The sequence below is a fragment of the Pygoscelis adeliae genome, unplaced genomic scaffold, assembly GCF_000699105.1.
Source record: "Pygoscelis adeliae isolate BGI_AS28 unplaced genomic scaffold, ASM69910v1 Scaffold101, whole genome shotgun sequence".
Classification (NCBI taxonomy): Eukaryota; Metazoa; Chordata; class Aves; order Sphenisciformes; family Spheniscidae; genus Pygoscelis; species Pygoscelis adeliae.
In genome coordinates, this window is record NW_008824238.1 from 6637822 (window position 1) to 6664087 (window position 26266).

Sequence of the window (26266 nt, forward strand, 5' to 3'; positions counted from 1 at the left end):
TAATTTTAAATACAACATTGTATATTAAGAAAAAAAACTGAATACTGTTTGATTGATTCCAATTCAGTCTTTTTTTTTTCTTCTCTTTTTAGTTAAAAGAAGTACTGTGATAAAATAATTTTAAAAACTTGCCAACAATAAAAATGCTTTTACTAAGGCATTAAATCAGCAGTGTGGTAATACAACTTTTATGTATAAACTTCATATGGTCATGCAAAGGGTTAAGCTATGTGATTTCAGGATAAAAGGTTTCCTGAGTTGACTATTATTCCTATGGTCTGCCAACAACTTTGCAATAAATGGAATGATTTTTATGGGAATGTGGTTATTCACAGCAAGACTACAGTTGGTGTCAGTATGAAAAATTCTTCTTTAGTAGATTCTCTCAGCAGGGATAACAGATCTGAAAGAAAGGCAAAAAGTAGTTACAGAGAACTCTGACTGGTGTTGGTGACAAATTATGTTTACAAAATGATGGGGTAACCCATTGAAAAAGAAGAAATCAGGACAACAGTAAATCAGAGTCTTGCTCCTCTAAGTACTGCTGTTCCAAAACAAGTTACTTGTGATTGTGTGTATCGTTTAATAGCTCCCATTTCTCTTGTCCATAAAGCAAGTGAGACTTCTAGGCTTTCAGTTGCAGGGGTGTGAAATAATGCTTCAGAAATCAGTAAAATTACTGCAAAGTTAAACCATTGTCCTGGAGATAACATAAAATATTGGTAGGTATGAATTAAAATAATTCAGGAGAAAGGAGAAAATTTTTCTCCTTTGATTTTAATATTATAATTATTAGTTATAATTATGTTTATAATTTTTGTTATTTCTTAGTATCACTTGTCTTTTTTACTTCTTTATGTTTTTTTTGAAATAATATTATTAGAAGGAAAGTGTGATGGAGAACGCATTAATATATTAATGAACCTAGTTGGTACTAACAGTTACTGCATTTAGGTTCGGTTTGTGATAAGCTTTCAGAATGCTTAAAAGATTAAACCATTGATTAAGTCTGCAGCACTGCCGTTAGAGCTGGTATTATCTTCCATTTGAGATGAGGAGTAAAGTTACATAGAATTTAATGATTCTCCTGAAACCATACAGCGACTTTAAGGGTTTTAATTGTTCGATCATTCATAAAGAAAGGTGTTGGAGGATTGAGGGGTTTGTTACTATTTTGGTTGGGATTTTTTTTTTTTAAAGCACTAGGTAGCAGCTGTTTAAGAGGTAAACATGGCAGCTTTGAGTGCTTCCTGCTCTTTGTTTCTCTCATGCACAATTACCCCAGTTCTATTTAAAACCATTTCATTTGCGAACTTGTCTCAGAGCATTGCAAGGCCTCGGTGTGGCATTATGGCATGAATTTCCTTTGTTGTGCTGGGATCACCAATGATGTACCAGCAAGGAAGAAAATCAACCTAGCTGTGTCAATGTCAGGGGGGAAAAAAAAAAAATTATCCAGTACAGAGCAACAGCGTTGTTGATAGGTGGAGGTTAACCTCTCTTGAGGTAAAGGGGTTGGTTTACTGACCCAAAAGTAAATATTGGCTAAGATGATGCCAAAGAAAATAAATTTCTTAAGAACATTACATTTCACATTCCAGATTTCTCAAACTAGAAAAATAGCATGTGCATTCTTTAATATTCTAAGGAATATTTCTTCACTAGAAATATTTAAAAACCAATCTATGATAGAAATACTTCTTGTTTGAAAATAGTTTTCAAAAGAGTGTGATAGTTAAAGATGCAGCTGAAAGCAGTATCAGCTCTTGGTCATTGTTGAATGTAATCATTCATGTTGGTCATGTGAATCTTTATTGCTGGTAATACAAAAATTGAGAATGTAACAGTCCAGCTTTTCATAAAGTGATGGGGTTTGCCAGATGACCTTCATTTAGCAATGAACAATGGACAGAATTTCATGTTCAGACCACTAGGTCTGGTTCTACTGCTGTGAGAAATAGCTCTTTTCCTTGAGGCACCTATCTGATTTTGGCAGTTAGTCTGATTTGGCTGTGATCGGAGGATGGATCCTGGAAAGTCTTAGCGAACCTTTGGCCCTTTACTTCCTAATTGGTTAGCTGGATGTTGAATAAGAAACAACTGTAGTCACTTATTACAAAAACAGGCAGAAAGGACTGGAGAACATACTGAAAATAGATTTCTGGGCCATCAAACTCAAAAAAAGAAGCAATTACAGGAAAGGCTGTTGAATAAGCTTTATTCCTGGTGAGATGCAGGGGATGGCTTCAGGGAGAGGAAAACTTCGGACAGCGCTGGCTGAATTATCTCCCTTCCACCCCCAAATACCATAAGGATGGCAGCTGAACTAATCCCTGGTCACCCAAGGTAGAGTCATCCAGAGCCCTACAGAGGAATATCTATTAGAAAATGCCTTTCCTCATTTGGCTGAAATAAGAGTGCACTTCCTCCTGATGTTTGCAATGTCTGTAACGGGAACCTCCCGACCAGACTGTGACTAGGTATGCTTTATGAGGAGCCCATGATTCAACTTCTGATAGTTCACCTTCAGCAACAGAGAGTTCTGGGAAGGCCAAATGTGATTATTCCAAAAGCTTCAGTAGAGCTTTTTTTTTTACAGCACTACATTTATTTGTAGATGTAAACCTAATTTTTAAGGTACTTTAAGTCCTATGAAGAGTAGGAGAGTTCACTTTCTAACGAACGCGTCAACAATTGTGGACTCCCTTCCAGCAGGCATCGCAGCAGTTATCTTAGCACGTTCAGACTGAGACACAAAGCCCATCTACCAGTTCTCCGCAGTAGCAATCCAGGAACAGCTCAGTTTCGCTGTAGGAAGGAAGGAAAGAAAGGAAAGGAAATACAAATTATGGTAAGGAATTTTCCCTGATATGTATATGAGGGAATGACTGGAAATAGTTTCTCATCTACGTGATACTACAACCATGGGTGACTTGCAGAAAGCTCATGAAGTTCCGCTTCATGAATGTGGGACTACATTACACCGCACATGTAGCTGTAGGTAAATGAACAGAAAAGCAAAGTCTTTATTCATAGGCAGAACTGTGGCTTTTGCTGGTGCGTGCAAAACCCAGCTAAAAGCTTCGACCCATCCGACATGCATGATGCCTGGCTGTTGTGGAATGTGCTGCTGTAGTTCATGAGTGTTAGAGCTACGAAAAATAGCAAATACCTCCTTAGCTTACTTGAGCAGATCATTCCTATAGGCGTATGCAACTTATTAACCACTTAACTTCTTTCATGTGGCCAGTGATGAGTACCTTCATACTAGGTGCCACTGAAAACAGACCCTATATGATTTCCTTTCTCAAGAAAATCAGATGGAGTGGTCTTTGCACACATACAGCTCAGCTGAAATACACGGGAGCCTACCAAGCTGGTAGCATCACTTCATCACTTTATTTACCTTCCTGTTGCTTCTCCCTTTCTCTAAATGTAAGGCTGTAAGGTGGCACAAAAACTCTTGCCTATCCAGCTGGCACTCCTAGAGCTCTGGCGAAGCAGATAGTCGTCCTCTGCTCCAGCTGGACAAGGCAGCAGTGCCTCAGCTCACTCCCGACTTCTGACACTGAGCAGCGGCATAGGGGTCAACATCTGCCCCACAACATTGAGGGGGGAAGAAAAGGAAGGAGAAAAATGCAAAGTGTTGTGCAAAGGTCTTCAGACTCCCCGTAGGAGCAAAAGTTTTAGCTGTCTGTACTGGCAAGGTTAGCAGAGAGAGTTTTAATCCCAGTCTTTGTCCCATTAACAGATAATTACAAGGATGGGAGACTCTCTAGCCCAAAGCATTGTTACTTTCATTGAAACACTAGTGCATTTAGATGATCAACAGCACCAAGGCACAGCAAGTTTAAATGAATTGGTTGCTCAGGACTGAAAGAGAGACCTTACATCTTTCTGTGAAAATTTCCATGTGAACCACAAAAGCACTCTCATTTCCTGAGATACGAGACATTGTTTTCAGGCTTTTATGGAAAAATCATTCTTTTCATCAGTTTAATTTTGCAATTGTTTAAAATTTAAATATATTTGAACAACCTGTAGTATATAGTTTCAATAAAATGTATATGTTCCTAAAAGTATACTTTCAAGTTAATACGTTTGGGAATAATTCATGACATGCTGACCAGGTTCATGGCTTTTGTTACTTCTTTAAACACATTCATATTTTATTTTCACTGGCTTTCATTAGTCATAGAATTTTTTTCTTTTTACAAAAGTATATATCCGCAGATAACATGAATCATGTCGTAAAGAAGGTATTTACAATGTGAAGTGCTGAACTTTTAAAATAAAGTGAATTTGACATTTTGAACTTAACACTGTCCTTTCCAGGAGTGACACAGACTCTTTAAACAGATGAACTTGAGTCGTATTTAGCCGTTTCTATCTATGGGTGAAACTCTCTCTGACACCCTCCTCTTCCCTTCTCTTTTCCTCCAAAATATACAGAAATAGAATAACAAATTATTTTGTCAGAGTTGTAGCAAGAATTGATTGTTAGAGAGGCACTCCAAAACACTTCCCTGCGTAAGATCTTATATTACAGAAATAGAATAGTTTTATGTTTTATCTTGTCTGAACAACTGGAATGTAATGAGCATATTCGGAACGATAGGGAGTGTCTCTGAACTGGAACCCGAGCAACAAATCTACATCCTAAAGCAAGCGAGAAAGCTCTGGGGTTGGAGGACTGCACTTATTGTGATTGTCCTGAGCTCTGCTGACTCTGTGCTAGAGGTATGATTTTACATTTTGGTCTTCCTTTTCAATAGAAAGATTTCAATGTATCGAGTAATATATACCGAGACACTATCAGTTCTTGAAATATCTGCTTCATGACACTTAAGAGGTAGAGAGAACTAGCAAAATAGTTTTCTTTTGCTGTGGGAATGTAACTGTCATGTTACAGTTGCTATATAGATACTTCTCTAGGTCATGTTTTATTTTAAATTGGATTCTTCCAGTTACAAGGTGCAGCTGAAATGAAAATGTAAACCTTGATTTTAGTGTAGCTACTTCAGTAAACACAAGTTGTAGAATAAGATCTGTATTTATTTTGGAACAAACGCTGTTTACTTTAGGAGTATCGTATTTAATCCAAATGCACTTGTTCGTGTGAGCAAGCAAAATAGGATTTTAATCACTTTTTCTATTAGAAAAGAATGGCATCCATTGTGCCTTCTAAAAGGGTTACGTGTTCGGTGCGGGAGAGCACTCCTAAGTCATTGGCTCTGAAAATGAGTTTGTTAAATAATTTTAGTTCTTAGTCGTCAGTGTTTATAATAACTAATCATTTATATAGCTAATAGCCTTAAATTTATTTTTTTGTTTTGATGTGCTATTTTAACACTAAAAGGTGGGGTTTGGGTTTTTGTTGTGATTTTTTTTTTTTACACTATAAGCTTCTCTTTATAGTCTTAAATTTAAAATGGGGGTGTTTTGAAAGCCTTCACAGCCTGATTTAATTCCTTGACTGTTCATCCACAAATTGTCAGACAGAATGAAGTGGATTTCAAGAACTCTCTTTGTTCTTCATATCCTGTGCCTGACCCACAGGTAATCTGCACCTTTTTTCTTCAGCGCCGAATAATTGTGGTGGGAAAGAAGAGAAAATGTTCGGGTCACAAAGTGCAGGCTAGACAGAGATGACAGGTCCTGCCAGTTGAGTGCCAGTATTGAGAACCTGCGAACCGTAGTCTCTGCTTTTTCACATGGATTCGCGCTGTATGTTAACAGGCTCTCCGTGATGATGGGTTAGGAAGTTCAGCACTTCAGCCTTTATTGCCTCGGCTTGAAAGGAAGTGCAGAGGTTTTTGTATATTTAGCAAGTACAGTAGAAGAGCATTTGGCACAGACCATACACATACATATGGGATATAGGTGTGTTGTTCTATGTAATGTCAATTTTCTAACCTGTATGCATACTAGAGATTTTGCTATCCTTCTAGTCAAGTGAAAAACAGAGATTTACTTGGCAAGTTTAATGACTACTATGAAATAATGTTGGGATCCTTGCATGTTATTTTTCTAAAATTAGAGTAGAGACTAGTTGGAGCAATCTGCTTTTTATGTTGTAGGAAGATAATCACAGCTGTAAGTAAAAGGGTGTAGAAACCAACAGATTTTTTATAAAGAAAAATGGTTATTCACAAACTAGCTTTGGAATATGCAGTTGTTGCTTGGAAAAACATTCCTTGACAATCTGTAAGCCTATGTTTCCCAAAGAAGCGTGTTGTGATGGCTTATAGAAGTGATGAGTATTTGTGGAGCAGATAATACTCTGAAAGGGTATATATTTTAAAGGGTATATATCTCATTTCTGGAAAAGACATAAACAGAGGTACTGCTGTCATAAAAAGCTGCATAAAAACACAGCAGTGTACACTAGAGGATTTTTTTTTTAATTAAGTTTTTTTCAGATACATCACATTTATAAAAGATTGCAGCTTTAACTTGTTTTGCCAGATCTGTTCTCACATGTACATGACCAAATTTCTCTACTGTTCAGTAGGGAAAATGAAGCAGTGGATATAATTGCGTAATGACAGATATGAGAGGAACAGAGAATCTCAGCAATCATTTCCTGCGAGTTGGCCAGCTTCCAAGCTGTCTCAATGGGCACGCTGATGTAAAGGCAAAATGAAAATAGCTTGTTCTGAAGGGTGGCTGTTGGGGTTTTTTTTTTCCCCTCTCTCATTTGACTTTGCAGACTAAGGTATTGAAACAATTAGTTGACAGCGTGGTGTTAGTTTTCTCACGGTAAATTAAGAAGATTAACCAAATGTGGAAATGTATTTTAGCTATAATCAGCAGATTTGGGACTGTAATACTTCGGCATCCTCTGAGGTTATGTTCATAATATTATTCACGTTATTCTTTTTCATAATGTGCAAACTTGTCCAGAGTTATCTTACACTCAGTGTTTATTCAAAGACAGCAGAATTATTAGATTTCTTTTTGTTAGTTTTGTAACACAGAAATGTAGATGATCAGCATGCTAGCCGTTACGTCACTCCACTTGGCATGTAGTATTGGCACAGATAAGAGGAACTCTTGTAACAGCCCTAATCTCTTTTTTTTATTATTATTAATTTTTCTACAGTAAATTGAGTAGTGAGGCGTATTTTACATAATTATGGCAGAAGTGCACAACTTGACGGGTGGTAGCGAAGGAGCAAAGTAATGTAAATATTTGCAGAACATTTCTGCCATAACTTAATGCTTTGCATATGAATCTTTATAAAGATCCTAAGTTAGTTTAAAGGAATGATTCCAAAAGACTACGTAAGTCCAGGCATTTTAAGAGCTGTGAATGATGACTGTGGAGCATCTCTGGGAGTTTTTGGCTTGTCATACAAAAACAGAAAAGAGAAGGAGGAAAAGTTAGCAGGAAGGAGTTAGCAAATGCTTTGGGAATGGAGGAGGGAGAAGACACAAGCTTTCCATGTACAAATCTTAAGCTAGACTCATCTAGTCATTCATTTTCAATTGTTGTTTTTCTTTGGCTTACTGCATTTCACTGGAGACATATTTTCACTTAGCAAATGATTGCAAGCAGTTTTACGGAGCTCCTGCAAGCACGTATCTGCTGCTGCTTCAAGCCCCAAAGCAGAGCTGATGGAAGGGAACGTACAAACAAGTCTGAGTTACTCCGTGCAGCGTCTGTTGGTTTAATTGAGCTGCTGCAGGAGATTTGTTTCAAGCTAAGCTACCAGTTGTGGCACTGAAAGGTCTGAGGGACGCAAACACATGGATCCATGCAAGCCACCTGTGCAAGAGGACAGTGAAGGACAGCATGGACAGTAACTTCTTAAACTACTATAGGTAGATTTGCTAAGTTACACATGCTGATACTCTCATTTTCCCTTAGGCTAATTGGTAAGTCCACAGACAAACCCCAATATCGCCATTAACATCATAGCTTTGAGCATGCTTTGAGCATGTTACTAATGTTTTATATCACCTATCTAGCGTCCTCCCTCATCCAAACTTGCATTTTAAAGGTATATAGGAAATGTCTCCCTTCTCTCCCTTGACAAGAGCTTTTGCTGGGGTGTCCCTCCTACAGGTTTTTAAAGCCTCCTGCATTTCACAGCTTGCTGTCTTTCGTGCTGCCGTTCCTGAAGTGAAAAAACTTCCTCTCTCCCTTTGCAGAAGGTGAATTTTCTCTCTGCCTTGAATTCTTTCTTAAAATTTAATTCTCCATGAAGCCTTTTGAACAAACCTCCCTGCTTCCAGACGGCACTTACTTGATGTAGTTCTGGGGGTGCTGCCTTGCACAGCTGCCAGGCTGTTGCCAGGAGGACCAGTCCCGCTCCCACCGCCCAGCCCCCCTCTCCTGCCGTTTCCCACAGCGGCCGTCAAGCCAGTGTGCTGATCGCACAGAAAACCAACCAAGAAAAAACAACCGCTCCAGGTTTCTGACCAACTTGCCCTATGATAGCTGGCCGCAGCTGCAAGGGATCTGCAGCAGAGATCTGAATCAGAGCAGTGTCGCTTCCCTAGCCTAAATTACCCTTTGCGAATACCTGTCCTATCCCGCGTCGGCCCCTCATACACAGAACACGCGTGCGGCACCATGAATAAGGTCTTTTAAAGTTTCTGTATGTTTTAGTAGCCCAAATCTCATTTTCAAATGAGAATTAAGCACTTTGGCAACAGTTTCATTAAAATCAGTGCAGTTTAGAAGACCTATGTGAGAATAGGGTTTAGACGCCCAAGATGTTTTGCCCTTCTGAAAGTATTATCCCTGAACTATGCCAAGTGCATTTTGCTTTCCAGGGATTGATCCCAAAGTGCAGAGCTGCATCTCAGCCTGTCTGACTGAAATCCAAACCTTCAGTGCAAACATGTCATCACTTGCAGTCCCTCATGAAGATTTCAAACTGGATACACTGAAGTTGCAAGGTCAACACCTTTAGGAGCAAAACACAGCTTGCTGCATAATCTTTATACATAATCCACAGGATATTTTGCTGCTTACTTGCCAATTCAGCCTATTTTAAGAGAGAATCCAACAATTTTAATGTTCTGCTTTGGAGCTGACTGCTAAACTGATTCTATCATAATAAAATACATCTGCATAAATAACATGTATTTATAGTGTTTCTGCAGGGACTTTCAATATTAAGTTCAGATACCACTTTGCCAGAGAAATTAGAGGGAGAATACTAGGACTGTATTTCCTATGAAGATTTTACAAAACTGTCAAATATATCTGTAAAAGTTTGAAATGGTAAGCCTGCAAACAAACCAGTATTTTTTTTTTTTTCTGAATGGCTGTTTAGCTCTAAGTTGGCTCCCATCACAGAAGCTTTTTTGGGAAGTACTTGAGGATTTTGAGTCTTTGTATTTTTATTAAAATATATCTTTGCAAAAATGTACTGGTTGGAAGCGCATACTTTATTTGTTGGTCAGTGTCAAACTTCATTTTAGCATATCCCTGATTATGGTGCATATTGAGTAAACCGCTATTTTAAAATGTTGAATGTGTGGGTGCTTGCTTTTAACTACTCAGGGGACTGAACAGTGTCTCAGGTAGTCTTTGCTCGTGAACAAAATGCTCCACACAAAGCAAGCAGGTGAAAACAAATACAAAGTGTTCTGAGGGAAGGTTGGAGCAGATCAATTAATGGTAGGCAGGTAATTGGCTTCTTTGAAGAGGTGATCCTAAGTAACTTTACTGCTAAAAGAGCAATTGCTAAATGAGTGTTTTCCCTTCCCATGTCCAGGGGTTGAAAAATGCACCCATCACTCATTAGCCCAAAGTCCGAGTCAGCATGAAAAAATACCTGGCAGTCAAAGCTCACATTCAGCCTCAAAGCTGCGTCCTGCCACTCAACAGGAACAAAACAGTCGTGCACTGTTTGTGACCTTCCTTTACTTGTAACGTAGTGTCAATCACATTGGTCTTTAATCCTTTCCAAATTATAACATGTGTCTGTTGTGCTTTAATTTTGCTTTATTCCCTTCCTGACTTTACTTTTTTCTTCTTTTATTCCTGACAAAAGAGGACACTATCTCTCTCCATTACATTCAGTATTTCACCTGAAATTTGTGATGTTCGTGACCTTTTCTTCACTTTGCTTACTTTCCTGACACTGTTTCTATACCTTTACCCCACCAATTTTTAGCCTCTGGTTTCTTTTCTGGGTTTTTCTCTCCAAAATCCCTCTTTCTTTCGATACCATGATTTCTATTTCTAATGTATCATTTCAGTTCTCACTTTCTACCTACCAAGCAGATGGTTAGACAAAAGGGGAGAATGTCTGTGATGTCCCAGGGCTTGTGATGGTCCCAAGACCTTGCAGCATAAATTAAAATTCCAAGTCCTCAGGTCCTCTCTAACTATGGGATCTAAGATGTAGTGGTGTCAACTTTCCTGCCTCTATCTTTTGCCCGAGAGAGATGAATTTGGAAGTCTCTTGAGTTATTCCTTCTTTCAACCGCTCCTGTGAGAAGCTGATCTTCTACTCCTTCCTTTAGTTTTGTGGTTACTAAAAAAACTGCTGCTTTTTCCCAGATTTCTATTTTGAATCCTCTTCTCCAGCAGCTTGTTCCAGTTGTCATTCATAGTTTCCAAGATAGGGGAGGAGGCTATTTGCTTGATAATTTTCACTGCTACATTGACAACTCCGCTTGAGTTTTCTATCCATGAGAAGTCACTGAGCGGTGGAAGAGTAACTACAATGGGAAACTCGCGGAGTCAGGAGGGTGTCCCTTCATTAGCTTACGCTCAGTTCATATTTGAATCGTTAACTTTGTAGGCATTTGGATGGACAGTTTCTTTCAGTTTTAAACAAAAAAACTTAATTTCTGTGAACTTGATAACTTGCTGAAGAAGCTTCCGGCTTTTTTTTAGCCAAGTTGATTTTCAAAGCCTGGCAACATATGTTCACACTTGTAGTTTCAGCTGTGTCTGTACATCTAATACATTTTGTCTGCCTGAGGAGGAAATTCACTGTATGGTGGTTAAATATGAGCAAATGTAGCATTGTCTTTCCTGTACTGGTTGTTGCTCTTACCTCTCTCTCTAGCACAAGCTACCTGTGCATAAAATGCAAAAGAGTACGTATTACGGTAACAATAAGTATATGTTGTACAAGTGCAAAAGACCACGCCTTGTTCTTCAAAGCATTTGAAAAGTTTCTGAGGTATTTTTTGTAGACCTATGTTTTTAAAAATCTAGAATCCACAGCCATCATGTGAGGCCAAATAGACTTCTTCAGCTTTTTTCTTATCTGAGGTTGTTGACCTCAGGAGAGGAGGAGAAGGTTACAGGGTCAAAGTCTTTTCCTCCTTGGAGCTTGCTGCTTGCTGGGAGAGGGTTGGCTGGAAAATAGATGTTTTAGAAAAAGGGTTGAGGGTCATGATTTTAATTCTGTTAGGGAACAGCTGGTTTGAGTTTCTTTCCACTTCTATCTTCCCTCCCTTCCTCACAAATCCATGGAGAGAGAAAAATTTGTTCAGAGGAAAGCAGTAACACAAAAATAAAGGATTGCAGTATTTTCATGTTTAAAATAGATCATGTTTGTTATAGGACTTCACATTAAGAGAAAGAAGAGGAAATTATTAAAATAATTGAAATCCATTATTGTTTCAAGCATTGAATTGAGATTGATCTAGAGTGCCAGAGGTTTATTTGTTTTCCTACCAAAAATTAAATTGTTAATAGTAATGTTTAATTTTTTTTGGCGGATAAACAATATGCATTACGATTTTTAATTGAGTGATGGACAAAGCTAATTATGCATGTGCCGTGTTAGTTTGCATACCAGTCGCTGAAGAAAGATGGTTTGATTTGGCTATTTCTCTTCAGATTTTCTTCATCTTTGCATGCTGCTTTCATGCACTAAGACCAAACAGAGAGAAGGAAACTCACAACTCTCAAATGAATGGCAAACTAGGAACAGATTTTTCGTCTGTGCTCCTCTGAAACACTGGCCTCAGGCTGTGTTGGTGTGTGGCTCAACAGCAATCAGAGGTCATAATTTCATTGGCGGTTAGCATCAGGTTTAATTTTTCTAATATGTTACATTTACCAAAATGTCTGGTTTCAGTTACACTTATGCACTGACTGAATCAGCTTTGAGCAGCATGATGTTTTAAGGTACCTGAAAGGCTACAAGAACGTTTATGGAACACATATGCTAATTGTTTTTAACCACTTTCCTTTTTAAACACAAAAATGTGTTTTTGGAAAGCCATTTAACAGTAGTAGCTAATGATGGTGTGCATTTATTCTAAGAAACGAGCAGAAGGAATAGGTAAAATAGTTGTTTTAACAAGACTGCCATCTACTGATTTCCACAATTAAAAATATCCCTGATGAGTAGATTGTTCATAGTTTTTTATAACTTTATTTTCGAGATTTGCAAGATCAAGAAAACTATAAAGTCTTTCTGTTGTCTTAGGAATGTGACCAGGTGCACATTGACGATGTGTCTTCAGACGACAACGGTCAAGATTTAAGGTACAAGAGAACTGAACAAGATAAAACGTTGCTTTGCAAGTTCCTTCCTGGGAAAGCAACGACCTGCTGTAACGCTTACAGTAGCCTGCTGTCTTTTTAGCTCTCTTAGCCTTTGCAACCCAGCAAAGTGAGTAGCTGGTGGTTGAATGTAGCCTGTTGCCTTTTGTTAATCTGGGGGGTTTCTTCTTTCTGGCTAGCACCTATAACTTCGGAACAGATGGCTTTCCCGCAGCCGCCACCAGTGCGAATTTGTGCCTCGCGACGGGGGTGCGCGGAGGAGTGGACTGGATGCGAAAATTGGCTTTCCGCTACAGACGAGTAAAAGAAATATACAATACCTACAAAAATAATGTTGGAGGCAAGTGACTCTGAAGTATATAACAAATATAGACGAGAAGTAGTAAAAAGGAAGAACTTTGGGGTTCTGTTCCTTTTTTAACACGGTAGTGTTCAGTGAGCTGTTTAGTTTGCGGTGTCTCTGAGATAATGAAAGCAAAGAAGGAAAATGACAGAACGTTACTTAATTTCAGTGCAGACATGCCCTTATCTACTCCACAGGTCTTCTTGGTCCAGCAAAAAGAGAGCCTTGGTTACAACTAAGAGCAGAAATTGAAGCTTTGACGGACTCCTGGTTAACACTTGCACTGAAAGCACTCACCCTTATTCATTCAAGGTGAGTACGAAGAGTACGGGGTAGTTAGGAAACTTTAGGATGTCTGCTGATGATCTAGAAGAGGCTGCCTGGTCTGGTGGGCAAAATGCTGAACCTGGAGGACCTTCTTCTCATTCCTTGTTCTGGTCTGACCATGCCGCTCTGTACCTTGCTCTCCTGTAAGGGGGGAAAAAAACTGCTTTCTTTGTAAGTGGCAATAATAATGGTGAGGGGTTCTGATGGGAGGGATAAGGTTTTCCTTGTTCTGTTTTGTTTTGTTAAAAAAAGGATGTTTGCATTTTCTCTTCCGTAGGACAAATTGTGTGAACATTCTCGTAACAACTACTCAGCTAATTCCAGCTCTGGCGAAAGTCTTGTTGTATGGACTAGGGGTTGTATTTCCCATAGAGAATATTTACAGTGCAACTAAAATAGGTGAGCTATTTTTATAATGTTGTGATACATTTGAAGCTGTCATTCTAAATAAAAAGATATTGTAGTCTATATTTATTTCTTACATGCATTCACTGTAGCAAATATAGAGATTCATAGTACCTGATCTCATGAAACACTTCTCATGCTAAAGCATCCTAAAAGTGCTTTTCAAATGTTTGTCATGATCCAGCACAGAAAGCTTCCTATAGCTCTATTAACACAGCTGCAGCCTCTGTGAGGAGGAAATATAATTGCTTTTTTGTCATCATTTCTCAAAACTGTGAGGCTATGTAGCGGTTGAGAAGGCTTTTTAGTAGGCTGTGAGTAGTCTCCCCAGATTAGCAGAAGAAATTCTGTAAAGGTAAGCCTTGGCTCCATTTGTTTTCATGGGCTCTGGAGCAAATTTTGGTAAACAGTTTACCAGAAGCAAGAATGTTTTGCTGCAGAATGTAATTATTTAAGTTCATTCATACTGACTGTAATAAGCTTCAGCCGGGCAAATGTTTATTTCTGTTTTCTGGTTCAATATAAAAGATATTATTCTGAGTATGTACTTCTACATAGGACCAGATGGCAACAGTGCTTGTAGTTTTTAATGTGATTATGACATATCTGTTCTGTCTCAGATTCCCTCAAAATTGTGGGCTACATGAAAACATTTTTCATGTGTTCTTAAGTGTCTATAATACTCAAATGGCTCAAATGGCCAAGAAAAAATGGTGGGTTAGTTTTGTTTCGTTTTGTTTTTTAAAGAAAACTTGGTTGAGAGTTTTACGTAGAAATTTGAAAGCATTACCATAAAAGATTTAAAACTGTTTTCTGGATAGAAATGTTATGGTACCATCTGTCAAAACTTTAAAGTAAATTAAAACTTTGAATTATAATACTTTAAATACACATTTTAATTAAAACATATTTTAATAAATATTCACGTGTGACTTCACGTACACAGGACAGAACGGTATTTTTGGAAAACTGTGTTCAGTCACTGACTGTCACAGGAAATCATGAGATTTTTGTAACATGACACGATTCATGATTTTCAAGCACGGTTTCAACCTAGTTAGTGTTGGAGGTTTCCTATGGCTGGCGCTACTGTTAAAGGGTGTCATTGAGTAGTTTGGCTTCTCTGCTGGCTAGAAACCTTTTTTTTGATTTCCAACCTGTTTGTCCTTACGCTGGTATTGTTCTGTAGCTGAAATAACTATTTCAAAAAGCACGATTTTTCCCGTCGGTTGCTGTAGACACACAGGTAAGCATGTACCATGCCCAGATTGAAATGATCTTTCAGAATGGGGACATCTGAGAAAACTCAACTGTAGGCATTCTTTCTGGCTTCCCAGTACCTGAAGCTTCCCAGTATCAGTACCTCCATGTAGGACTGGAGCACTGGGATCATGTCGCTAGGTCTGTGCAGTGAAGTAATGAGCCACGTTAATGGATCCCAGTGCAGGATCAAGGACCTTGCCCATGTATTGGATTACAGGCATTTAAATCTAAATCTTTTGGGCAACCTTCTAAGTCAGGATACTACTGTTTCAGGAGCTGTGATTAATCTTGTCACAGGTTGTGGAAAAAAAGCTAGAATTTCAACTCAGATTCAATCAATTTGCTCAGTTCAGGATACTGGCTGTAAACAGCCAGTAGAAAATTCTCCTGGTAGGGAAATTCCTCCCGAAACCTGTCTCAGATTAGGGAAGGAGACAAGAAAGGTGATATTGCGGACCTCTAGTCCGCTGTGTCTACTGTGGCGTGTGTACTGAAGGACCTCACGGAGCAGATTTTAAGGTTGCCTGTCAGCTGCTGTGGCAGGAGTAAAGCTGCAATCGGCCTTGATACGCCATTCTGCGGGAGAGGCTCTTCTCTCCCAATAGTTCTAATTATGTATTCAAAGTGTTGGGGAGATCTGGGCTAAAAAGTGATTTATTTGATGTCATCCCATCGCCACCTATCCTGAATAGTCTGATTTTTTTCTTTCTCTTTCAGGAAAGGAAAGTTGTTTTGAGCGAATAATTCAAAGATTTGGAAGAAAAGTAGTGTATGTTGTTATAGGGGATGGTGTCGAAGAAGAACAAGGCGCAAAAAAGGTAATGGCCCTTTTTCAGTGTGGGTTGATTTCAAGAGTCTGAAAGCAAAATTGTCTTTTCTTCGATGTGGGACAGCATGCATTGACATTTGGGTTTTGTATCTTTGGTTTATGAAATATCTTTTGACCATATCTAGTAGAAAGCTGCATAAAACTGTAGGTAATAATGTGCCCTGCTGTTCTCCAAAAGACACATTAAGCTAGCCTATGTATGTTTGATGTATTTCAAAAAGGAGCCAGAAAATGGATCCTGGCTTCTGTGCCAAGAACTAATAGTTCTGTTTTCATTGGCATCCCAAAATACCACATAGGATGTTATGAATATAAGCAAAAAATGGCAATTCTTGCTGATCAAAGGCAGTGTGCTGTTTGACTATATGAAATACGTATATGTCACACCTTGAAAAGGTATGTAGGACTGGAGTAGGCATACATAAATTTCAGTTTTCTTGTGCGTCCATAATTTGGATTCTGCATTCAAGTAACTACTTACGGTTTGTCCTGCATTCATAACCTCAGTTAACTGAGCAGAGGATACTATTTGACTATGTCTTTATTATTTTTTGCTTTCCTTTGGGAAGAAGGGGAAGATTTGCTCTTTTTTCCCCCCAGTGTGGAGTAAGCTCCATAAAAAGCAATACTTCCCACTGACAAATAATAGGCAGTATTCCTAGCCTTGCTATTCTACCTAAGTATAGCAGATACAGAGTCTTCGCTTGGAGGAATGAGGCATAATATTGGCTATTTGAACAATAGGAGATAGAGTAGGAAAATGGGCATTTCTGTTCTTGCTTCCTTTTACAGGTAAATTGCTTTTACACAGCTGCTTTTTTACCACGAAACTCTCTGTGGTACTTCTATATCTGTTTCCACTGTAACTTTCTAAATTGGAGAAGTGAAACTAATTAGTCCGCATGGCGTTTTAACAACCATTGACTGGTTTTGCTTCATGAAATCCGGGTTTTGTGCCCCCGAAGCGTTGCAGATAGCTTCCCAGCTCGTCCCAGCGCTTCGCAGAGTCTCAGTTTCATATATCCCTTTGGCGGACTGACGGGAACGGTTTGCTTCTTTCTCCTTTAGAAATGCCTTTCATCTTTGCGGAGAAATGTTTTCCCGCTGTAAATGATTACATTTTAAAAGCTGCATTTAAGATCAGGGGGGGGAAAAAAATCTTCTCTTTGTTCCTTTTCTGTTGCTTGGTGAAATAGTGTTGTATATGATAATGGCAGGAGTAGTCCTTTCGGTAACATTATCTAATTCAATGATTTTTTCAACAGGAAACATGATTCAGAAAAGCATAAGAAAAAGCCTTTCCAGTCGCTAAGAGGAGTAGCAGTATAGAAAGTTCCTTTGTGCCATTACTTCTGTGTATTCTTTCTCGGTGGAAGGAATTTTCGGATTCAAAGCATGTTAGATGCTCTGGATTAAATTATCTGCTGCAGCAATGCCAGAGAAGTCAATAAGTAGACCAGCAGCCCTGCCTTTCTGCAGAAACAATTAATTTGATTAAGGAAAATGCTTCTGTGATTCTTGTCCTGCTTCTTACTCCACCGAAAAAGAAGTCACCATTTCACACTGTGAAAGTAGGATTTGTCTTTTAAGTTTTGGCCCTCGCATCCTGCAAGAGAAAGAACCACACAGTGCCTTGCAGTACGAGGAGCTGCTCCCAACTCAGATGATGCCTTTTTGGTTATCTGCTCCTCAGGTTGTTTTTAGGGTTATTAGGAGGAGTGAGCATGGGAATGCACCCTAGTGTGTACTGTGCTTCAGTTTAAAGACGTGTGCCCTGTCTAAGGAGTAAATGGTATCGCTGTATTGGAAAACAGTAAAAGCCTAGAACACCTCTGGAGAGTGTGCAAACAAAACAGGAGAAGATTTACCCCCACAAAAACACCCAAAGCCCATCAATCCAAAGTGGCATAACTGTCCCATGGTGCACCCCATTGCCTTGCTTATCCTCTGAACCTTGTTGGCAGGTTCCTTCCTACCTTCCTTCCCATCAGCACATTGGGTTTTGTGATATTCTCAGGGCAGGGCCAGCTTTTGTGTTATCCCTTTTCACAGCACTTTGCTGAAGAGGTTTGGCCTGTGGTGAAGTCTTTAGTATAGGTACATTTCTTTACACTACTTAGAGTGTAAACAGTACACCCTTCTTTAAATAGCACTTCATTGATTACATGTAAACTATAATGAGTGGTTTTAAGTAAGCATATAAAGTCAAACCTACTTAGTTTGAGAGAGATTTTATTCTGTGTTTGTTTAGTGAAAAGAGGTGAACTTCCAGCTTAGGAGGTAAGAAAGTTAAGGTTTATTATTAAAAATAATTTACCGAAAATTTATCAATTGTTTCATCATAAAACAAGATTTTCATTTATGTCCTTCATTCATGGAAAATCCTGAGTCAATACAACAATAGAAAAAATAAAGGACACATTTAAAATCTTTTTATTATTGTAATTATTGTAAAAATTCAATAATAGAATCTTTTTAGTATCGTTTAAAAGATCATTGCTCTTTTGAGAAACATTTTTAGGATAGACCTTTTTCATAAAATGCCTCTTTTGATTGATGAAAATAAATACAATACACTGAGGAAACCACACGCTCTTACGTTTCATGTAACACGGGACAATCCATGGTATCAACACCTTTGTTTAGCTGTCACTTCTGGCAAAATATTTTGTAAGACAATTAAAATTCTCGGGACATTTGCGCTGCAGACTGGGGAATAATCGTACCCTTCTGGATCAGTTCAGCACACAGCCAGGGGTGGTTGTAATGCCAGGGTTCACGTGGAGGTTGCTACCTTCCGATCAGCTTCCCCGGGAAAAGAGGGAGAGGAGGGGAGAGAGAAACCGGTGTGAGAGCCGAGGGGTGCTGGGGACGGCTGCCGGCATCGGTGCGGGTGCCGTGTGGGTCAGAGCCACCGCATCCGAGTGCCCCTGCGGTGACACAGCTATTCGCAGAATAAGTTTCTGGGGTTTTCTGCCAGAGACTCCATTGTCATGGCATTTTGTTTTGCTTTGCTTTGTTTTGTTTTGAGTTTGGGGTTTTTTGTTTTGTTTAGTTGTGTTTTGTTTTGTTTTGTTGTGTTTTGTTTTGTTTGAACTCATCTTTTGCCTTTGCCTTTGGAGACACAATTGGGAAATACTCATAAGGCAGAAAAAAACCCAACTCCTGAGTTTTTCTACTTAGGAGAATCCTCCCAAGGATTTCTAATTTGTGAGAGGAGACAAAGGAGGAGGCTCTCTATGCTGAGGAGCTGGATTTTACATCAGGTGATTCGGGAGAGCCTGGGCAAATTGGCTTCTCTCTTTGTCTCCAAAATGGTCATGCTGCCTCGGAGGGAAATTGGGAGGAAAAATCATAAATCTTTGTGGAGCAATAAATAGAATATAAATGGGTATCCAATATGCCACTGCTTTTAAGCTCGCAGTCACACTGTGCTGGTCAGGTTTGGGGTAGGAAGTAAAGACGACCGCTTAGCAAATCTGGCAGGAACACAACAAAAATACTGTGAAAGATGACAGAAACTGATGAGTTTTCTATTCAAATCCGTCACAAATCTCAGGAGTAAGGTTTTTGTATAAATATGTATTCATTTAAGGGAAGGAGGATAATCTGCACTTCTCGGTGTTGCCATCAAAAAATGGCTTTGTTTTGCACGTGTATTAATAAAAGCACTTTATTTTGTTGAATAAAATAGTTGAATTGCTTCTATTTCAGAAATAAAATATCTTAATATTTTAGGTTATTTAATAATATTGTAAGTATTAGATTCACTAAAGTAATAATTTCACTTTTCCTGCTTTTTACGCCAAAACCAAATTCAGACTTTTACCACCATATTTCATTTCAAAATGTCATCAAAATTAAATCATTAACAAGTTCATTAATGTATTTATTACCAAGTATCATCTACAAAACAATTCATGTTTTCTAAAAGACAAAAGCTTCATATTTACTTGGAAGATATTGAAATAGTACACAAAATCATTGTTTTACCAACAGTCTAGATGCATATCCCTCCAATATGCAATAAGCTTTCTTATAGTTTTATTAGATACTAATGCATCCAGTTACACTACCTATTTATTAGCAGTTAGCATTTGTCATCCGTTCTCCCACAGCAGCAAATGAGATATTAGCATTTTTCAGTGTGCTCAGAATAGAAGACACGTGTTGTACATGACATGTGTGCTAGGTGTTGGCAGGGATGGCTTTCTAAAGGCAATGTTTAGTAAATATATATACAAAGAAACTCTTGCCCGGTCATTCGGTAAGAAAAAATGCACTTCTGTCTCGTGGGTGCGTTGCCACTTTTGACAGGGCTGAATAGTTGTGGATAATTTTTTTTTTTTAATACAGGAATAATGTATAAGGTTTTGTATGATAATTTTGTTACTTTAAATGTTTTAGTTTTGTACAATCGTTTGTTATCTTAGATAAGGTGAAAATTACTGTGTATGCCCCGTGAACACCCATGCGTGTATATGGGTGTGTGTGTGAGACTGTATAGACATACACAAACATATACATATAGATATATATAGATCTGTATCGGGTTTGTTTCCCCTCTTAGCTACGAAGGCTGTGCCGTAGGGTCAGACTGACAGAGATCTGAATCGACTGCGTTCGGCCGTGCAGAGAGCGCCAGTGCAGATTCCAGCCCCGTGCAGCCGCCACGTTCCTGGTGTGCTTTATTTCTTGGGAGTGTGCTGCTGGTCTTTTGACCTATCTGCAGGAGAACTGAAAATAATTATAATTCTGAGGTTTACACAACCTCTTTGTTTTCATGGGAGTCTCCAGAATCATTCCATACCTCACTCCTGTAACTACGTGGAGTAAATGGAGGTATACTCCTTTCACAGACAGACATAAATAAAGCGGGGGACACTTAAGTGAATTTGAAATAGACAGATATAGCCAAAACAATGACCACTTAAAGTTTTGGTTTAAAATCTGACCATAAACAGCTGAGGGTAATCCAAAACTCGATATTGCATATGGGCATCTAGCAAGAATCGCTGTGATTTGATTTAGCAGAAGCTAAACCTTCTGTTAAATCAATCAGGATCTTTAACTGCCCTAGCTGCCTGGTGTGTGTATGCTCTGTGATGCTGAGGTTGTTACTAGGGAAGCAGTATAATGCTGGAGCTGCATGAAGTGGGAGCTGGAAGCCAAGAATTTATTACTACAGTTCTCCCTATTCATTAGTGTGCTCTATGACCTTGGAGGGCGTCCATGTCATTGACTCTTGGCTTCTGCAGAGACACTACGCAAAAGCAGGTGTCCACCAAACTCTTTGCCACGCCACATTTTAGGTCTGCTATTTATACCTCCCTGACCTGGTGGTTGAGGCAGAGCTGGTGCCAGGCTGACTAAGAGAAGCTGGGAGCTATGGCTGGCTGGCAGGGAGAGCAGGTAGGTCCTACCTGGCAGGGGGCTTGTGAGAGAAGAGGGAGACTGCAGCCGCGCAAGAAAGGGAGGCAGCACTGCTGAGCACTGCCAGCCAAGTGCAGTCAGCCGGCAAACACTGCACGGACCTGCTGCAAGCACAAACCTGTGCCCGTTTGTCCTTGATGTAGGACCCCTGTCAGATGTTATAAATTCTGCCAGGAAGATCTCTCAGCCTAAATAAGAGATAGGTGCCCAGAAGCTTTTGAGGAGTCCTGAGAACAGCATGATTAGGAATTTTTATTTTGTTTTGCTCTTGCTGGTTCATTTCCTGAACATGGTGCAAGAAATGAATCTTTAGGAAAGATTTGAGTTGGAAAGGAGCAGGGTCTGGCCTAAGAGAGCACAGAGGATAGAATATCTATATAATGTAACAGGGAAGACACTGGGATGTGGAGTTGTAACTGAGTGAGCTAATTGCATCTAGTTTCTGTTGCTGGTGGAGTGTAGAGACAGTACAATGGAAGTCTAGATTGAAGATGTAGAAATAGTAGGTGTCATAGTCAGTGTTTAACACTTCCTTCTTAAGGAAAGGATTAATCTGTAAAAGTGTTTTGGAAATGTCATAAGCATTTTTTCCAACAACATCTCAATTGTCTCTGGATTATTTTGTTTGTTTGTTTTGTTCTCTCCATAAGCAGCTGTCTATCGCTCATGCATTTATCTTCAAGCTGAGATTTAGTCAGCTGTTTCTGAAGGCTTTGTAACAATCTAGAGTAAAGCAAAGCAGAACAGAAACTCTTCCAATGGTGCTTCCTTGTGGGTCATTATATTTTCTTCCTGAAGAAATTTCTTTGCTGTAAAAGCTAGGCATACTCTGAATGTGGGCATCTATAGACGCATCCATATTACATTTTAATTCCGATCAGGAGCGTCCTGTCGAAGCAGACCTTCCAGTCATTCCCCCTCGCTATGCTTTGGTTAACATCCTGGACTGGCTTTAGGGGGAAAAAACCAAAACCCAACAGATTTCTTTTGGATAGAACTAAAGAACAATATATTGTCCAGGTGCTCACCAAATGCTCTCTAACTGCTAATGTGCACTTTGTCCATAATGGCAGACTAGAGCTATTCTGAAGTGAAAACCCTGAAACATGGGCACCGGGTGCTCAGCGCTACCTGCTTCACTCCGCAGCCCCTCTAACTGTGCAAGTCTACTTGCTAACACTTGTCCTTCATTGGGTGTCCATTTTCCAGATTCCTTACAGTGCTCCTTTGCTGATCATGCACGACTCTTTAGTCTTGCTTATTAATATTAATTAATTCAGTATTATCTTCTCTGACTCTCGCAAGAGCAACAGTTGATTGTTCCTTAACAGTGGCCATTTGACTTCAGAGAGACTTGCTGCTACTTACATGGTTACGTTTCTTTTAAAAATCTCTGCTTTATTCTATAAATTCAATCCAATTCATCATGACTTCATTATCTGGATTGAAGCAGCATTCTTCTAAAAATAATAATTATTTATACACTGACAGACAGATGTTTACCTGAGCTTCTAAAGACAAATTTATGATAGGCTCTGTGCTAAGGAGTTTGCCTTCTGAGGTAGGTATAAGGTAAAATTACAGGGCTTACAGTAAACATGCAGCTGGAAACAGAGAGTTTCACGCTGTTTTCAAAATTGTTCTCTAACTTAGAATTTGAGGAGAAGACCTGAAATGAAAAAATGAGGTCAGCGTAGAAGTGATAATCAGAAGAGATGGAGTTTTGCCACTGATTTCAGTAGAATTAGGAATTTACTCAGGAAGTGCTGAAGGAGGATGAACAAAGCCTCTCTGAGAAGTTGTAGATAAAATGCTTGGGGAACTCAGAAGCTATTGTGATAATAAATTGCTTGTGGTTTGCCTCCTAAAGATGCCAGGACACAAGCTGACCCAGTGAAAAGGTGAACACGATCATGTTAGCCTTCAGAACATTGTTGAATTGAAACTGTTTTCCCATGGGATTTACAGAATATTTTCCTGACGAAAGCTGATGGTTATCTTTTCTTTTTATTTATGCAAAAGTTCTTGCTGACACTATAATCCCTGGTTTAGCGTATAAAGATAGTTCTTAATCAGATTTTTACCTTTCATGGAGGAGGTAATGTGTGCATTTTCCTGGTATTTGTGTTTTTGGTTTATTCAGGTTCTTTGCAAACGTATTTGTGCTCCAGACAGATTTTATTACAGCTAATAGGAAAAAAATACGTATTTATCTTAAAATTGTCCCATATGGAAAAGATGTTTTAAGATCAGTGCTAACAATGAGTGATGTTATACAAACCACTGGGATAAAATTCCTTTCAAAGTGATGCGAGCAACACATGAGCTATTCTGAATCACCATGGCTGTGTTCTTAACTCACCTGCCAGGGATAGTTCCACAAGTAACAAACACCTTTTGATAGTAAATAATACTTTCACTTCCTTGATTTTTTTTTTAAGCAAGTTCTGCTCCCTTCCCCAAACTACCCACATGCTTCATGTATAGGTTATTTTTCTTATTTTTTTTCTAGAAATAATATTTTCTTCTGCAACGTGCTGAAATCTGTTTTTCTTATAAAGAGATGAGAAACCCCTCCCTTGCTTATGATCTCCTGACACGTTTGCTGTTGTTCCTGTTGGTAAATAGACTTGCTGGTAAATGAGAATTTATGCTGAGGGGGTGGATGAGAGAAACCAGAGATAATTGTGAAGGGCTTGAGGTTTTAAGAGCTCTTTTTCTCTCCTCACAGTGTTCCCTTATCCTTGCGAAAGACAATGGGTGGGTCTAAATACCAGAATGCTTGGGGTTATTTTTACATGTTGTCTGTGCTGTTCACAGCATGCTATGCCATTTTGGAGGATCTCGAGCCACTCTGACCTTATGGCCCTTCACCATGCCTTGGAACTGGAGTACTTGTAGCAGCTCAGCAGCACTTTGAAACCCCAGAGCCTCCTTCTGCCCGTGGACGGGATGCCTGTGTCTTGTGTCAGCATTGGACTACAGAACTTTGTGATTTCAACATGTTGACGTACAGCTGCAATTGGTCTTAACCCTTGCCCTTTCAGTAAACGGAGGAGCATGTCTTTTTCTTCAGAACAGCTGTTGACTCTGGTACTGCGAGTCCAACGAAAATAAGCCATGCAAATGTTTGAACAACTCATCTTTACCGTATTTGCTACCAAAAAGAAATAGAGAAGGAAAAAAAAAAAAAAGGAAATAAAAGGTTCATACCTGTGAAGAAAAAAAAGGACCTGCAAGTGCTTTGTAGTTTTTAGACTCTTCAATGTGACACACACCGTTTCTTCAACACAGCAAACTTGATTGCACAATGAAGACTGAGATTTTTCAAAATACCAGTGGAGTAATTTTCTTGTAAAGAAGGTTTACTTTTTGGTTTCTCATACCCAGGGTACTCTGTACATCTTTACTTATTTATGAACAGACTATATTTTGACATCATATAACTGAAGATATGTATAATAGGATTAAAGGCTATTATAAGCCTTTGCCTTATGGTACAGCAACTACTTTTGATTTTAGCACATTACAGAGTAGTTTAAAATATGTCTAATTTAAACTAATAGGTACATCACTGAGACAATCATGTACAGGAAGAATTTTTTGTGTAAATTTGTAATAATGAATGATTCTTTTACATATTGTTAAGGTAAATGCTATTGAAAGATAGTAATGCCTTGTTGGTGAAGAATGAGGCCACGTGTGCACAAACTGTTGTGCAGTGCCTTATCAATGCGTTGGATATAAATATGTAGATAATGGATTTTTTTTTTTTAGATAAATTTGTCAAGACCAAAAGCATGGATGTCAAGTGTCAATAAGAATTGGGTTTTGTTCTTCTCAGCTGTTTCTCTACCTTTTTCTTCTCTCACCTGCTCTGATTATGAAAAGATTGATTGCTTTCCCCCCATGAAGGAAATACAGATAAAACACAACTGAAGAGGAGTCCTTTGCTGTCTTCTGTTTCCTCTTTTAAAGTTAACATATTAACCCTTTTTGAAAGTATTGAAAAATGAATTAGCAGATTCATTCCATAAAGAAAGAGAGAGAGAGAGCACAAATATATTTTAAGACATGACTTAAACTGGAATCTTGGTACTGAATAGCTTTTGTCTCATCCAAAAATGAAGGAAACTATCACCATCGTTATTTTTAGAAATTAGAAATGGGAATATTTTGAAGAAATTGAACAAGAATACTCATATACATTTAAGTTTTTTAATCCTCTTCCACCAGGAGTCAGATTTTCCTAAGATATAACATCCATTGCCGGCAATGGAAATACTGAAATAGTTATCGCCAAGGAGTTAAAATTTGCTTTTGTCTATACCCATTTACAGGACAAACCTAGACTGTGTCTGTCTGTGACTTGTGACTTCTCTAATCTTGAAGGCCATGAGCTACTTGGTCAGATAAACTGTTAGTCTGACTTTTCGGCTTGAATTGTACCAATTCCCTTTACCCAATTTAAATCTCTTCATTAAAAAGAAGCCTCGCTTTATTGGTTCGTTCTCCAGCTTTTCTTCTTGTTTTCTTTTGCTAAAAACACCAGCCTTGAAACAGCTACCTGCAAAGCTACAAAGCACCGGTGTAGCTACATAACAACACCCTTCTCTATTGGAGGAGTCATATTGCTGCTAGAATTCAATGTTTGTGGATTGCTTTATTACCAACAGAGAGGTTTTTATCCTACCAAGACTTGCACATGTGCTTTACTTTACCCAGTATGAGTGCTGGAAATCATGCAGTACTCACATACGTACATAAAGCACGTTGCGGGTAGTTTTTAGAATTGAGACTATAATTAGCCTTTTTTTTTCCTCAAGCAAAGTAGACAGTGATGGGGGGTTGGTTGTCTTTTTTTTTTTTTTTTTTTTTTTTTTTTTTTTTTTTTTTTTTTTTGGCTCTTTTCAATTTTTAGTCGCTCGCGGACTGAAAAAAACAAACAGTTTATCTGGGCCTTATTGTACAAAAAGTGTGTTGTGTCCACAATTGTGTACAGAATTTTTCTTCATTAATTTTGTTTTAAATTAATAAAATTGATTTGTGAACGTATCAAACAATTGTCTTGTATGGAAGTCTGTGGTGGTTCTGCCCTCTAGGTCAGGAACGAGGAGACATCTGTCATCTCTTTGCTGTCACAAGGCAGAAGTTGTTCACCTGCTTGTGCCCA

At 38.7% G+C, this 26266-nt stretch overlaps 1 protein-coding gene across 9 annotated transcripts in view; it reads left to right on the forward strand.

Annotated features, from left to right (window-relative positions):
• EYA1 (EYA transcriptional coactivator and phosphatase 1) overlaps positions 1–25959 on the forward strand; it is a 157999-nt gene extending 132040 nt beyond the window's left edge. For all 9 annotated transcript variants that reach the window (XM_009335029.1, XM_009335030.1, XM_009335031.1 and 6 more), the window contains 6 exons: positions 12417–12475; positions 12673–12833; positions 13034–13148; positions 13441–13562; positions 15549–15649; positions 23914–25959. In XM_009335029.1, coding sequence (XP_009333304.1) covers positions 12417–12475; positions 12673–12833; positions 13034–13148; positions 13441–13562; positions 15549–15649; positions 23914–23994 — 639 coding nt within the window. In that variant the 3' untranslated portion in view covers positions 23995–25959. The remainder of the gene's footprint in view (positions 1–12416; positions 12476–12672; positions 12834–13033; positions 13149–13440; positions 13563–15548; positions 15650–23913) is intronic.
• The last annotated feature ends 307 nt before the right edge of the window (positions 25960–26266 follow it).